The sequence below is a fragment of the Otolemur garnettii genome, unplaced genomic scaffold (genome assembly GCF_000181295.1).
Source record: "Otolemur garnettii isolate 467f Iridium unplaced genomic scaffold, OtoGar3 scaffold00001, whole genome shotgun sequence".
In the NCBI taxonomy this organism is placed as follows: domain Eukaryota; kingdom Metazoa; phylum Chordata; class Mammalia; order Primates; family Galagidae; genus Otolemur; species Otolemur garnettii.
The window spans coordinates 40,572,414-40,587,319 of record NW_003852396.1 but is presented as its reverse complement, the minus strand read 5'-3'; the positions used below and the strand labels follow the sequence as shown (position 1 = coordinate 40,587,319).

Here is a 14,906-nt window from a genome sequence, read left to right as displayed (position 1 = left end):
AGAGACACCTGGTTCTTAATATAGCTTTTCCATCAGATCTGGCTAACTTTTGTTCTGTGGGCAGCTGTCTCTTCAGCCCCAGGGATCCTATATTCCCCAGGTCTCTGATGTTTCAGAAACCAATAATCCCCCTGTTTCCTGTTGGTTGTTTACATTGTCCCTTTTCCCTATTGTACTATTTCAATCTACGTCCTATGTAGCAGGGAGTTGGTAAATTCACCTGAAATGATGTCTGTTGAACTTCTGCCTCTGGATGAAAGCTGGATGTTTTGATGATCTCATGTACTTAATGGTTTACTTGTCAGCGATTCCTATGCCAAGTTCTGCTCCTACATCAGGCCTGGCTGATAGTCTGTGTTGCAGACTATTAAAATCTCCTGGTTCTCAGATGCCCATTGTCTCCTCCACATCTGGGTCAGATGTGGTATGTTGCTGAGCCCCTGAAGCCCTGGCTATACTTAGTATCCACACCCTGCCTCCATTATGCTCTGCTTTACCCTCCAGCCTGTGAGCAGATCTGTCTTACTGCTTCAGCCAGGCAGGGAGTGAGTGCACAACACAGCGATCCCATTCCCATCCAGTCATGGTGGAATTCCCACCCACAGTGCCCTCCTTGGCTTGAATTCACTCTATTGGTGATTAGTTCTAGTATTTCCAGTATTCATGTGTTCATTCAGCCAGTCACCAGGTGCCTTTTAAGTTTTTGCTCTGTGCTGGACAACGTGCTAGGCGCTAGGGATACCTGGTGAGCAAAGCAGGATGGCCCTGGCATTTTGCAACTTACAGACTAGCAGACACACTGACATCTATTAATCACATATACAAGTGCATTACAATAGCACATCAGTGGTGGGAAAGAAAACCAGAGGAGTCTGTTAGAGTCTCCGAGAGGACTGGACTCTAGCCCAGGACGTGAAGGGCTTCTTTCTCTACTGGAATATGTGTGTGCTCCCAGGGAGTAAGGATTCAAACCTGCACAGGTGATCACAGGTGGCTGGGACTCTCAGTAGGCTGACACAGGCCCTCAGTCACATGGCTCTAGAAGGGCAGTGTGGCACTCTGTTCAGCCCCAGCCTGCATCCTCCTCTGCTCCTGCTATTTCTAATGGGGGCTCATGTTCACATCTGCATTTTAGTCAAGGTGGTCCCCATTCATCATTTCTGCTGCCCTGGACTTTTGCCTACCACCTACTAAGGATCCCCCATATCCAGCTCCCCACAATAGAGCATTGGAGGAGCTGCTGGTCGTGCTTCAGTGTTGGGATATCCAGTGGCAAAGCTTCTGAACCAGGCTGACAGCCAGCCCATTGATAGCTATTTGAGGCTCAGGAATTAGTCTCTGGTTCCATTAGTTATGGTCAAATGGAGATGGCACATGGCAGAAGATACAGCAACCTTCATACAGGGAGTCACCAGGATTGTTTATCTCAAAAGTAGCAGCATGGATGCTGCTGTCACAGGATGATGATTTTAGACTTCAGGTGCTCAGTAGTGCCTGTTGTATTTGTCATAATTTTCCACTAGAGATAAAATATCCTCTCCATTTTTCATGCATCATTGGCAGCCGGGAAGCAACTCCTCCATTTGGCCCCTCCCCCAGGTGTACCCCTGGGTGTGCATGGAGAGGAAGGTGGGGCCATCGCTTACTTGGGCTGTGTCAAGCTTTGGAGTCAAAGGAGCTTAGGTTTAAACCCTGGAAGGTAACTATTGTGATTCCATTTCTGTCACAAATAGGGGAAATTATATTTACTGTATAGGATTGTGGGAAGGAATAAAATGGAGAAAATAATAAAAATATCTGTACATTTCAGCATGGTTCATGGCATATTGCAAACACTCAGTAAATGGAAACTTTTAGTATTATTATTCCCAAGTGTTCTGCATGGAGTCAGAGGAGGCAGCCAGCATCCTGCAGTCTCCCAGCTCTGGAGGCTGGGAGATACAGACACCACCCAAGGGAGGGAAAGCTTGACTGCTCTCACAGTCAGTGGGAATCTCCACAGTGCCCTCATCTCCAAGTTTCATTAAGTCCAGCAGACCTGGAGCTGGAGGGCCTGGGAATCTATCCACTCTGGAAATGTCTGGAAGAAGCTAGGTGTGTAGCTGAGGGAGGCTGGAGGAGGACCAAGCCAGCTCTGTGGGTGCAGGTAGGAGGGCAGAGCCTGGAGGAGGACATGGTGGCCATGAGGGCCAAGAAGGCAGTGCTGCTCCTGGGGCCAGAACATCCATCTCCCTGGGTTTGTGTCCTACGTGGTTAGTGGGACACCTGAACCCTGTGCACTGATATGCTTACCTGGGAGGGGAGGGCTGCTCTGGGGAAAGCCTAGGAAGAAAGCAGGGCCAAGATGACTCTCTCAGAGAAGCGCTCACCTGGGAGAGTCTCCTCACTGATTCTGTCTGGATGGATCCCTCCTCTCCACTTCCAGAAACCTGGCAGGATTGGGGCTGTGCCCCCAATGTGTCTTGGCAGACAGACCCATTCATATGTTCCTTTGATCTTCATTCTAGAAGAGGTCTACTCTCTCCCCACCCCCAGGCCAAGCAGTCTCCATGAACAATCTGCTCTGATGGGCTAGGACCTTGCACATTTGCTGAGGTGGGGGGAGGAGAGGATCTGCCATCCAAGATGAGGTGTCAATGGCAGCAGATAAAGTCTGTTGGCTGCCCTGGGAGGACAGCTTTCTGGTGGCAGGAGCGGCTGCTCCTCACTTGGTCCTGTGCTCCCTCCCCTCCACTCCCAGGTAAAGGCACCAGAGCTCCTGGTATAAATCTGCATCGTAAACAGCTCCAACCCATCTCGGGGGATCTCTGTAGGGAGGTTCCCTGCATCGCTGCTCCCTGTCCCCACATCTCCTCGTGTGTGCAGAGATTGATAAAGTGTTGTAACCATCAATTCTGGCTTATTAGCCAACCACGTCACTCCCGCTCAAGTGGAAAATGACTTGACTTTGAACAAGAATAGGAGTAAAAAGGGAGCTGTGTATGGCTTAATTTTACAAGAGAAGGTGCCTGTTCTCAAAATGAGCAAAAATGTCTATGTATTTGAGGATATATGGAAGGGCTGGTCACGCCAGTGTGGCCCCCAGAGGGAGTGATGTGGCCTTTCTGTGCAGAGGTGAGTGTGCAGAGGCAGGCGAGAGGATCAGTGAGAGCAGGGCAGGTCTTGGCTGTGGCAGGGGTAGAGCAGAGTGTGTGGGAGGCCCCAGGCCTGAGGATCCAGGTGCTAGGGGAGGGCATCTTAGTGGTGTGAACAAGAGAAGCAGAGTTGGCTCGGTGCCTATAGCTCAACCGGCTAAGGCGCCAGCCACGTACACCTAAGGTGGCGGGTTCGAATCCCCAGCCCGGGCCCACCAAACAACAATGACGGCTGCAACAAAAAAATAGCCGGGCATTGTGGCGGGCGCCTGTAGTCCCAGCCTCTTGGGAGGCTGAGGCAGGAGACTCGCTTGAGCCCAGGAGATGGAGGTTGCTGTGAGCTGTAATGCCACGGCACTCTGCCCAGGGGGACAGCTTGAGGCTCTGTCTCAAAAAAAAAAAAAAAAAAGAGAGGCAGAGTCCAGAGCTGGGCTGATGGCCAGGCTAGTGGCTGGACTCAGAAGCAGGGCAGTCCTCTCCCAGGGCAGCTCTTGGGGGAGCGCTCCCTTTGGAGAACCCAGGCTGCAGCACAAAGACCTCTGCCCCGTGTTCAGTACCCTGTAGTGATGACGGCAGGAAGTATCCAACCTCTGCCTGGTCGCTCCCTTCTCCCTCTTTTTGCCTTCTTCCCTCCACCACCTGAGCTCTGCCTCAGTGTTGAGATGAAGCCAGGAGCCACGACTGTGTGTTGGAGTGGTGTGTACCTGGGGGGCCAGCTGTGACGAGGGCCAGGCTCTGCCCTCAGGAGCTGTGGTCTGGGCAGAGGGGCCTTACCTGCCCTGGTTTTTTAGGGCATTTAGTGCTGACCCTGGGGAGGTCCTGGGAAAGCAGAACAAGCTGGTCATCCTGTCTAGTCATGATAGTTAAGGGGACATATCTTGTAGCATTTGGCGGCAACAAGGTGCTGATGGGGAGGGAGTTTGTAATGAGATGTCCTCTGTTTACCCCGTGAGATAAAAGATCCTCAATCTGGTAAGGGAAGGCTTCTAAGGGATGATTCCTTCCCATTCCCTCTTTCAGTGACCAAGACACAGAGCAGAGAAGTGGCATGGCTTGTCCATGTTCTTGCAGTGCAGAGAGCTGAGCTGGGCCGTCATGGTGCCCTCATCCTTCCCTGCTGCTGAACTATGCTGCTGCCTCTGCCCCGTCTTTTTCATCCCACCCACCCTACACCTCTCTGCTCACCTGACTCCTGTAGGTCGGGTGGGGGGAAGCTGGAGGCTGAGGGAAGGTGGCATGTGATGGGGACAGAGGGGTACCATAGTGAGCTGTTGGGGACCCTGGGCATCTCCCAGGAGAGGAGAGAAAATGATGTGGGGAGGTCAGCACACTGGCCCTGGAGGGATCACTCATTATAGGGTAGAAAACTGACAACTTCTGGAGACTGAATGTGGGGGATTGGGGCCATAGAGACAGGGGAAGGGAGGACAGGAGAGCAGGAGGCTGCACTGGGAGAGCACCTGACTCTCCTTCAGAGGGAAGAGGTTCATAAGGAAAAGGAACATTGTAATATTGGGGCATGCGTGTAAGATACAGGTCGTATGTCAGATAAGCAAACCTGTTACCTTTGTGCTGTTCCCAAACCATTCCCTGAACACCTACTATGTGCCAGACTGTGGCGTGAGGTTGGGAGCTAGCACACTCCCCAGATAAAGCCCGTGCTCTCCGGGAGCTGCGTTATCCTGGAGGGAGACAGACAATAAACAAGTCTGAATGTGAAGCTGTATAGTGGATGTTCAGTTATGCTCAAAAGAGTTTCCATATGAAAACTTTATGTTCACAAGTCTTTCATGTGAAAATCATCATCACCAGAGTTTAGCTTATGAAACAAATATGACGTTTTGATTCTGCTTGGAGAAAGACCATCATCAGGAGACCAGCTTATGGAGACTGGCGGCACAAACCATCATGGCCGTTACCGGGGGAGATTAGAATTGGCCTCCTCAAAAGGAGGAGAGACCGAGTAGTTACAATCAGAATTAAGAAGGGAAGAAAAATATGTGTGGGAACAACCTGGAGACCTGGATAGGGAGGCTCGGAGAGGTCAGAGAAAATCCCTGGGGATGTATAGAGACACACTGGGGCTCAGTCTTTATTGCTGGTGTTTAGAGGGGAGGACAGTGAACTTGTACCTCTATATTGACCTTCTTGGCAGCTGCCCATTATACTCCTGTGAGAGGAGAATAAAGACCTGTGCTATTTGTTTGAGCACATGTGATTTTACTTTCTGAATGCAGTTAGCAAATAGTGTGTGGGTTAATGTGTGTTAATATTAGTCTATAGGTTTCTGTGCCCAGATGCTGGTCTTGATCGCTGTCTAAGTAAGTACTAGCTAGAATAATTATTTGACTGTCAACCACCAATATTTTAATTGCTGTCATAAAAATTGTATTCATAGCAGCAAAAAAAAAAAATTGGAAAGGGTCTGATGCGCTTAAGAAGTTATTCCAGTCTTTCTCCTCATTACAGTTTTCCCCACTCCTTTTCTATCTCCATCATTTCTATGCAGTTAAATAGCTGGTTTCCTCCTTTGGACCACAGCACTGTCCCCTCGGCCCTACAGGACAGGGGGTTGACTCACTGTTGTGTGCCCTCCTGACCACCCCGTCCAGAACAGCTGCCATCATGTTGTCCTCTTACGCTGAGCTGCTTTTCATCTCAGCACGTGTGTGAAAGTCACACCATAAACTCCATGAGGACAGGGACTTTGTCCACTTCCTGCTCTGCCCTCAGTGCCTGCAATAGTCTCTGGCTGATGGAAGCAGCCCAGTAAATATTTATGCCACTCAACTCAAGAATGAATGAATTCTACACCAATCTGTTAACTTGATGGTTTTATTAAAATTCTAAGGATGAGGTGGATTTGGGAAAAGGCTCAAGTCTTTCCCCCACCCCCTTCTGGTGAGAGAGGAGAGCTGGAAATAGAATGGGAGAAGTTTCTGTAAATTTCTGGTAACCATAGAGACGGTGATTTTAGTTTATTAATCTCACGCTCTTAAGCAGGCTGGGGCCCCTTGGTGATTTCTCCAAATTGCTCAGTGCTGGTTATCCCGCAGCCTTCCTCATTAAGGAAGAGCAGGCCCATTCCTATCCTGCAGCACTTTAATTACTGACAAGCAGAAGCCCCGTGCTATTATGCTCATGATTGCATGTTCTAACCCTGCTGCACCTCCCATTTTGGAGCAATGGCATATGGTCACCAGCTCGGAACCCTTGGAGCCTTCAGTGGCAGGTGGTAGGTGTGGGCAGCCTCGTCTCTGAGCCTAAGGCCTGGGACAGGGCTGTAATTCCTGGCCTGCCCTTTTATTCAACCATAGTGAAGATGGGAGCTCAGTGCTGTTGGGACAGCATTTAGTTTCAGACGGGGAAGGGCACCAGCAGTGGTTTCCTACCCACAAAGGTTACACCCGCAGAACAAGGAATTGCCCTTGGGAATCACGTCCTATGGTCTGGTCTCTTGCGGGTCTGATTTCAGCACTGTGGGCTCCTTTTCATATGAGGAATGGCATACAGTCTTTCCGAGTTTGCCTCAAGTTCTTTACGTAAGAGATCTCCAAAGGGCTTCAGGGTTTCAGTGGAACAAATAGGCCACTTAGGGCCTGTCTCTTCCAGGGTCATTTCTCCTTCAGGAGGGGACTCTGGTATAGGTGTCAGAAGACCGGGGTTGGGGTCCTGTCCTGGCAGCAGACTCACAGTGCAGCTCTAGATGGGGACTCAACCACTTCGCGCTTTGGTGTCCTCACCCGTGAAATGGGATTGGACTTGCCCTTTCCCACACTCACTGGTGTTGAGACTCTGACGAGCTCCAGCCTGGAGAGAAATAAGTCTCCCTGTACTCCCCTAAGGTCTGGCCTCACCTGGGCATCAATTGCCATTTTGGAACTGCTAAGACTTTACTTAGGTTGCATTTTCCACCCCACTGGATTTAGAGGCATTGAGTCCTTCTTGCCGTGAATGCTCAGGGATACCCTCTGGGTGCGCACGTTCAGCTGAAATGGTCACTGCGGGGCAGACTGGCTCCAGTGTTCGTGGGGCTTCCTGCTCACGCTCAGGGCATAGCTTAAGTGGATCAGAGAGGAGGCCTCCGGCAGCAGCGCAGGTGAAAGGTGGAGCCGAGACAAGGGGGTGGGGCCGTGCCCGGGTGACTCCAGCCCGGCTTCTGCCAGACCTAAGATCTTGGCCACTCCTTCTAGGTGCCGCAACCTCTCCTTCCCCGACAGCCTGCCGGAGGTGAGCATCGTGTTCATCTTTGTCAACGAAGCCCTCTCGGTGCTGCTGCGTTCCATCCACTCGGCCATCGAGCGCACGCCCCGACACCTGCTCAAGGAGATCATCCTGGTGGACGACAACAGCAGTAACGGTGAGTGTCCCCCGGCCAGCCCTGCCCCTGGCTGCTACCTGCGTGCACAGTTCAACACCAGAGTTCTCATATTCTCTAGGCTCTCTGTAGCTTCTCTTTCCTGGGGCTGTCACCTCAGAGATGAGAAATTCACGGTGGCCACTGCTTTGGAAAGTTCACAACTGTGCATGTGCCCTCTCTGCACTGTGCACAGAGGGCCCTGGTCCTTAGGTTCCTCTGCACTGGCTGGCCACTCTCTCCTCCTACATTCCAGTGCAATATGATAAGTGGAAGGCCTTGACCTCCACATTCTCCATGAATGCAGTGAACATTTCCAGTGACTCCTTTCTGTGAAGCATCGTGTCACTAGGTGGCCGTCCTTGGCCTCTGCCTGGATGATTATGCATAGGGATGCCTTAGCAGTGCTGGGGCTGGTGGGGAAGGGCTAGTGGCTCAGCTGGTGGTGGAGCATGTAGAGGTGTTGACAGTGGGGATGGTAGTGGATGGGTAACCCAATGATGGCAACAGAGCAGTTGAATGTCTAGCTTCTGCTGGTTTCCCTGCTCCCTGCTCCGTCTGTCCCTAGCAAGGCTCTGGGTGGCCTGCACACACCTGGTTAAAGCCGTCACCTCACTGAGTCCCCCTGTCCAATTACTAATGGCTACCTCTCTCCCTCTGCACCTTCCTTGGCCTCTGATTCTCCCCACCCCCACGTACCATGCCCACAATATTCCCTAAAGTTGAAGACCATGTTTTGAGACAGTCAAAAAACCAGTGTTCTTGATAGCACCATTTATATGGATGTGCCTCTGATAATGTGTGATTTCAAAATAGCCTGCTGGGTCTCTGTATCACAGAGCCACTGAGCTTGTGTTATCTTTTGAGCCTTCTCTGGTGTCTGGTAGTAAATTTCCCAGTGAATCGGTTGCTGTAATGAGAAGTTCAGATGGGCAATTTGTGAGTTGTTATCAATTAAAGCTGAACCATATCAGATAATTGGAATGTATTTAATCTCAAAAAGCAAATTTTCATTTTCATTCTATCATCATGTAGTAAGCAGTGCAGGGCAGTGCTGCAGTGGGGATTCAGAGCTCCCTACAGGGTGGTGCTCAGCTCGCTCGGCTCCTGTTGTTCCATGAAGGAAGCAAACAGCATCAGGTGTGGCAGCACACAGGCCACAGGGTTTACAGGTGGTCGCCCATCATGAGGGAGGCAGGAGGGGGCCCAGCGCCCACCTCTGAGGGCTGCCTGCTCCCACCCAGCTGGACACCAGACAGCCTGCCCAGCTTGCCCCACATCCCACTCAGCTGACCCCCTCACTTCTTATAGTGTAAGGAGGCATGGGAGGACGAGTACATCGCCAAGCAAGAGCCATCCCTGGGCCCATTCAGCCCACGTCCTCAGGCCATCTTGGAGGCTTTCATTTCCTCCCAGTGGTGACCCCCTCCTCATGTCTTAAGGATGACGTTTTGTCTCTAAGCCATACAGGAAAATCTGATAGTGAGTTTGAGAAATTTAGATAAAGAAAGTGAGTCAGATAAAGAGGATTTCATATCGGAACTTAAAGAGTTGGACTTTAGTTTGTAAAGTGAGCATGGAAAGCTTTGGTTTAAGGGGGAATGATGGGGGCAGAGCTGGGCAGTGGAGAGCTTGGCTGTGCTTTATGATACCGGCTGGGGAGAGGGGCATCTTGAAGAAGGGAAATGGATGAGGCTATTGTAGCAGCTCAGAACAGATGAGAAGTTAGGGGTCTGGAGTGGTAGCAGGTGGGTGTGGGCACTGAGGACAAGAAGTAGGCCTGAGAGATGCCAGGAAGAGAGCACTCGCTGGACCTCTGGACTGAGAGGCCATGGACAGGTGCCAAGGGTGAGCCAGCCAGTGATGACTCAGGAGGGTGGTGTGTCCTCCTGGGAGAGGCAGGCAGGAAGAGCAGTGCCTTGGTGCAGGAGTCCTTCATCAGGGATGCAGATGAGAATCCCCAGGGGAGCTCTGGAAGCCAGAGGTCTAGGGCAGTGATTTTCAACTGGTGTGCTATGAGAGGATCTTGGGTGTGCTGAGAAGATTTTTAAAGATCATTAATTAAATTATTTTTGAAAGAAATTCAAAGCACAGTAAGTGTATTTTTTTTTTTTATTCTTTTTGTTTTGATCAACATAACTTAAGTGTGCTACGGAAGCTTAACTATAGGTTCAAGTTTCCCATGAGATTAAAAAAAAGGTTGAAAAACACTGCTGTAGGGGATTGCAGTGATGGTACGGTTAGGAACCTTGGGCATGGTGACTGTAGGATGTGCTCACACTGCATGGAGCTCTCCATGCACACACAGGTGACTGCCTGTCTCTAGAGAGAGCTGAGCAAGCTCTGTGGCTTGTGGCAACGCCAGTGGCCTGCTCATCATATTGTGCTCTGGTTGTGTAATATGTTACCATTGTGGGAGGCTGGATGAAGGGCATGGGAGCTTCATGTACATTTTTGTGAATCTGTATCTACTTCAAAATATTGAGTTGAGACAAAAACAAAACCAAACTCAAAAGCTCTCCCAGAAGGTTCTAATTTAGTTAAGTTCAAAGTAGAATCTAGACATCACTGCTTTAGAAGCATTCTTAATGATTCACAGCTCTGGTAGAGAATCTTTAGTTTAATGAATAATATGGAGCTTCCTTTCTGTATATGTCAAGTTTCCAGGGTGTGGTGTGAAGGGAAGGAACTCTGACTGAAGTCTGAAGTCTGCTGTGGATAAGGGACCGTGGAAAAGTCCCCCAACCCCTCGGGATCTATTTCTCCCTCTGTGAGATGGGGGTGCTAACCCACCTTGCCTGCTTCCCCTGCCCACAGCCCTGACCTGTGTGCCTGAGAATGGACCGTGTTCAGTATTACCTCCCAGTGCCGCATTCCAGGAGACCAGCACACAGCCGCCAACTGCATGACAGGGAAATGTGCACACAGGGGTCTGGAGTCTGTGCCTGGAGTTATTTAAGCCATTGACTGAGAAAGAAGGACTCCAAAGAGGAGAAGGGAGGACAAAAAAAAAAAAAAGAGAGAGAGAGAGACGCTTAAGAGAATACTGAGTGTAAAATATGTAGGAGTCAGAAGGAAGAGGGTGAGAGGCAGAGAAAGAACGTTCAGGAGAATCTGAAGACATCCGTCCCCGTGGACCAAGAGAATTCCCGGAATACGGGTGTCTTCCATTCTCAGGACCCCACAGACAGGTGGAAGGACAGGCATCTGAGAAGCAGTCCCTGCGTTTGGAAGATACAAACCAGAGAAACCTCAGGGAGAAGCTTTGGTGGAATGTTGGGGATCAGTGATGAAGCCAGATAAAGATGAAGAGCCGGTAAAGAGGGGAGATTTTCATGTCAGGGATTTTGACTGTGGAGAGAATCACAAGCTCAGGCAGGAACTGGAGCGATGTCTTCCAAAAATAAAAATAAAAAATTACCATAATCTGCAGCAAGGAATACATTTACATCATGACCCAGGATGACACAACCACTCACAACCATTACACACACACACACACACACACACGATTGCAACAAAACTTTAAAAAAGAAATACCTGAGCGGTGTACAAAGCACTCTGCTATTTTTTTTTGTCATATTTCATCCCATGTTATTCAGTTCTATTATATTTTATTTTATTCTATGTCTCTCCTTTAAAAAAAAAAAAAGGCTATTTTGGAGCTCCTGAGTGCATATTAGAATCACTTGGAGAACTTTTAAGAAATTGGGCCAAGGCCTTACCTCTGGGTATTTAATGGGATTTAATCTAGGGATTTAATGAGTCTCTAGAGGCCAAGGTGGGCAGCAGGGCCCCTTAGGAGGAAGAAGAGGATGGGCACAGAAGCAAGATTACCTCTGGGCAGAAAGGGCTCATCTTTCTCCCACTGGAGAGGGCTAGCGGAGGCAGCGAGAGTACCGTGATGGGTGCTAAAGGCAAGCACAGCCACAGACTCAGTCCCAGCACCCTGGGGCAGGCGGGCAGGCGGGCAGGCAGACATGGTGGGAAGGGGTCTGTTGCTGCCTAGAGGGGCCCTATGTGGAACGGGGCTCCCTGAGACCAGGCTGGGCTGAATTCTGGAGAGGGGAGAGCTCCTAGGGAAAATGATCACCATAGGCCTTAGGACATGGCTGGAGGTCCCTCAGCCGGGCTCAGACTGGCTGGGAGGAAAGTGGCAGTGGCCAGACCCCGTGCAGGCAGCACTTGAGGGGCTACTTCTCATGGGCTTTCACGCATTCCAAGTTAGCTCCATTCAACAGATGCTCTGGAGTCCCCAGCCTGGGCCAAGGCCCAGAAGACCGTGATGGATCCACTCTAGTCTCTGCCATCACAGAGGTCTGCGAATAAATCCAAACTAGGAGAAAAAGGTTGCAGGACTTGCCACTTCCCGCCCACAGGTGCTCAGGCATTGGTTTTCTTATATGCCGTGGGGACAGAGGGCTCACAGAGTCACCGTGGAAAATGTGAAGTAACAGGAGCAGCGTGCTCAGGGTGCCCTGAGCGCGAGCTAAAAAGACAGTGACAAAAATAACACCAGCAACAGTAATAATAATGACGACGGCGGCTGCCACGAAGCCACCGTTTAAAAGCAGCGTGTTCTGGTGGGAAGCGTGCAGAATTGGGCAACCGGCCAGTTTTTTTTTTCATTCCAGCTTTTTCTAGCTTCCTGCTAGCTGTGTGTTCTTAACCTCCGTGAGCCCTATTTTCCTTATCTATAAAATTGAGATGTATAATTCCTGCCTCAGGGATTGTGAGGAGGCTTGAATGAGATAATGCAGGATGGAAGAGATGTTGGGGTTTAAAACTCTAAATTACGCCGAGTGCAGAGCTGTCTCAGCGCCTTCCTTACTAAGCCTTCCTTCCCGGCGCGTGTCACAGGTCCTGCTGTGGCTGCTGGGGCCTCGTCTCTCCCCCGACCCTCCTCAGCCGCATCTGAGCTCTGGAGTCAGGCCTGTGCTTTCTCAAACACAGGGAAGAGGGGGGCAGTTGCCACTTTTTTGTGCCGTCCTCTCTAGATGACTGGCGTTCTCTCGGAGGCCAGGGGCTGAAGGCTCTGCATGAAGTCCTCATGCTGGAGTCCCTGTCCCTGATCTCTGCCTCCTTAGTGACTTCCTAAGCGAGCTCCACTTTTCCAGGGGGCTAACTCCTAGGCACCATGCTAGCTCTGCTACCGCCTTCTCAAGCTTTCATGTCTGACCTTGATTCAAAGTATGAAGTTTGTAGCTGGCACACTCCTGGGTCAGGACATTAGCTCTTGCTGCTGCTTTCTGCTGGATGTTCTTACACACACACCTGCTCAACTCCCTCCTTTGCCTCTTTAAGCCTTCCCTCAAATGCCACTTCTCACTAGGGCTGTCCCTGAACCGCCCCATTTAAGTGGCAGTCCTTCTCCCTGTCACTCCTCACCGGCCCTTCTTTTCCTGCGTATGCCCCCGGCCATCTGACAGACTGTACGCACTCGTTTACTCTCCCTGAGTTATTTATATCTTTCCCTCTACCAGGGTGTAAGTTCCACAAAGACAGAGGCATTTGTCTTGCCCTCTGCTGTATTTTCAGCACCTAGAATAGTGCCTGATACTTGGAGATGTTCATTCAATAAATATCGATTCAGTGAAAGAACAAATGCATTTTGAGTCTGTCTCTAGCGAGGCCTGGAACGTGCCTGTTAAGGAGCATCCCTCACCCATCTGATTCTCTGGATTACTGTTCTCACTGGAGCACTGTTCTCACCATTGTCCCCCATCTGTGCTGCAGCCGAGGGGCCTGGGACAGCTGTCTCCTCCACAGGTCCCCCAGGGAGCCTTGGGCAGCAGGCACTGTGGAGTGGGGTGTTTTCCCAGAGGTTGGGCTTAAGGAACTGCCCTGCTATGTCCCAGGAGCTGTCATGAATGTAGGGTGGAGTGCAGGGCAGAAGGGGAGTTTCTCTTGCTGTCACCCAAACCCGGCCTGAACTTGCCTCTTATCCGTGGAGTCAGACGAGCGCCCCTAAACCTTCCCTCCCATATTTCACGCCCTCTCACACATTCCTGGTGTAGCTGCCAGGGCCTGCGTGCTCTGCAGCTTGGAGCCCACGTGTCCCCTCCTAGCTTCTCCTCCTTGTTATCTCAGAAAATGGTGGGAACATGGCTCTGAGCCTCCTGGTTTTAATTACCCAGCTTTTCAGAGAATCCCAGCGGGCCAATGTCTTTAGCTGGGACTGACTGATTCTGCCTCTACAGACTTCGAAAGAGAGGGAAGCACCAGGATTTACAGGCAATAGAGTCATCTCTGCCTTTGATTCTTGGCATTCATTTACTTGTTAATTTATTCATTCATTCCTTCGTGTCTTCAGCTCTTCAGCAGATTTTTGATAGCCGTGTACTTTGGATCGAGCACCCACCCAAGTCTGTTGGGAGCTCATTCATGTGACACAGGTATTCCCGTACCTGACACAGAGCAGGTTTCCAGGGAACACAAGCCCTTTCAGGTTACCTGACCAGAGCCACCCCCACCACAATTCAGCCACCTCCACTTCTGGGAAGAGAAAACTCCACCATTTTCTTTGCTATACTTGGTGTTTTTGTTTCCTTTTTGAACTCATGTCCTCATTTGACAAACATCATACACCTTTCTTTATTCCATTTGAAATTTCAAAATTAATCTGCCTTTTGTGTTTAAAAGTCCATTGAAGCAATGGTAATATCCAAAATTCTTTTAAGAATGCCATATCCCTGCCCCTGGGGATTTCTCTCTTTTCTTGGTTGGCAGTGCCTTGCCCAACCCAAGTCCAGCCTGACACTTGTACCCTGCTGCTGCTGTTTGCAAGCAAGAGAATGGCCAGTCCCCAGAACTTCATGCACTTGAAGGCTGGGGTTGATTAGCCTCTCTCTGCCAGCCCAGGGATTTCTGGTGCTCACACATCCAGTCTTCACACTGGCCGCACTTGCTCAGGGCCTTTCACATCTGTTGCCAGCAGAAGGTGTAGAACTGTGTGAGCTTTGAGAAATGGGCAGAAGGGAACTGTCCCTCCCCAACCACAGCTTTGGAGACACAGAGGGTCAAAAGCCAGCAGAATCTGAGGTCAGCCAGTTAACCCCCAGCTGGTTCTCAGGAGGAAACTCGGGACCTACACAGGGCAGAAACCCACCGGCGTGCGCCAGTCTGGGTGTGTCACAGCTGAGCCAGGATCCTGGATCTCCTGACTATAGCCAGGCTCCCGGCCCAGCCAGTGTCCAGTCTTTCCTGGTGGTCTGCATCACCTGTGGATTTGAGGCCCACAGCCTGATGACCCTGGTTTGGGTAACAGCAGCTCTTGGGCATTTGCTCTGCTTAGCTCTCTTCTGGGGATGAATATCCTCCCACCCCTCTTTGCCCAGCTCCAGGCTTCAAAGCTCAGCTCTCCTGCCACTGCTTAGAGACAGTCTTCCGTCACTGCCTCCACCCCCGGCTGGAAG

At 50.6% G+C, this 14,906-nt stretch overlaps 1 protein-coding gene across 1 annotated transcript in view; it reads left to right on the top strand.

Moving 5' to 3' along the window:
- The window catches only part of GALNT18 (polypeptide N-acetylgalactosaminyltransferase 18), a 326,911-nt gene that overhangs the window by 178,377 nt on the left and 133,628 nt on the right, over positions 1–14,906 (top strand). The window contains exon 3 of the mRNA XM_003781103.3: positions 7,328–7,494. Within this exon, the coding sequence (XP_003781151.1) occupies positions 7,328–7,494 (167 nt within the window). The remainder of the gene's footprint in view (positions 1–7,327; positions 7,495–14,906) is intronic.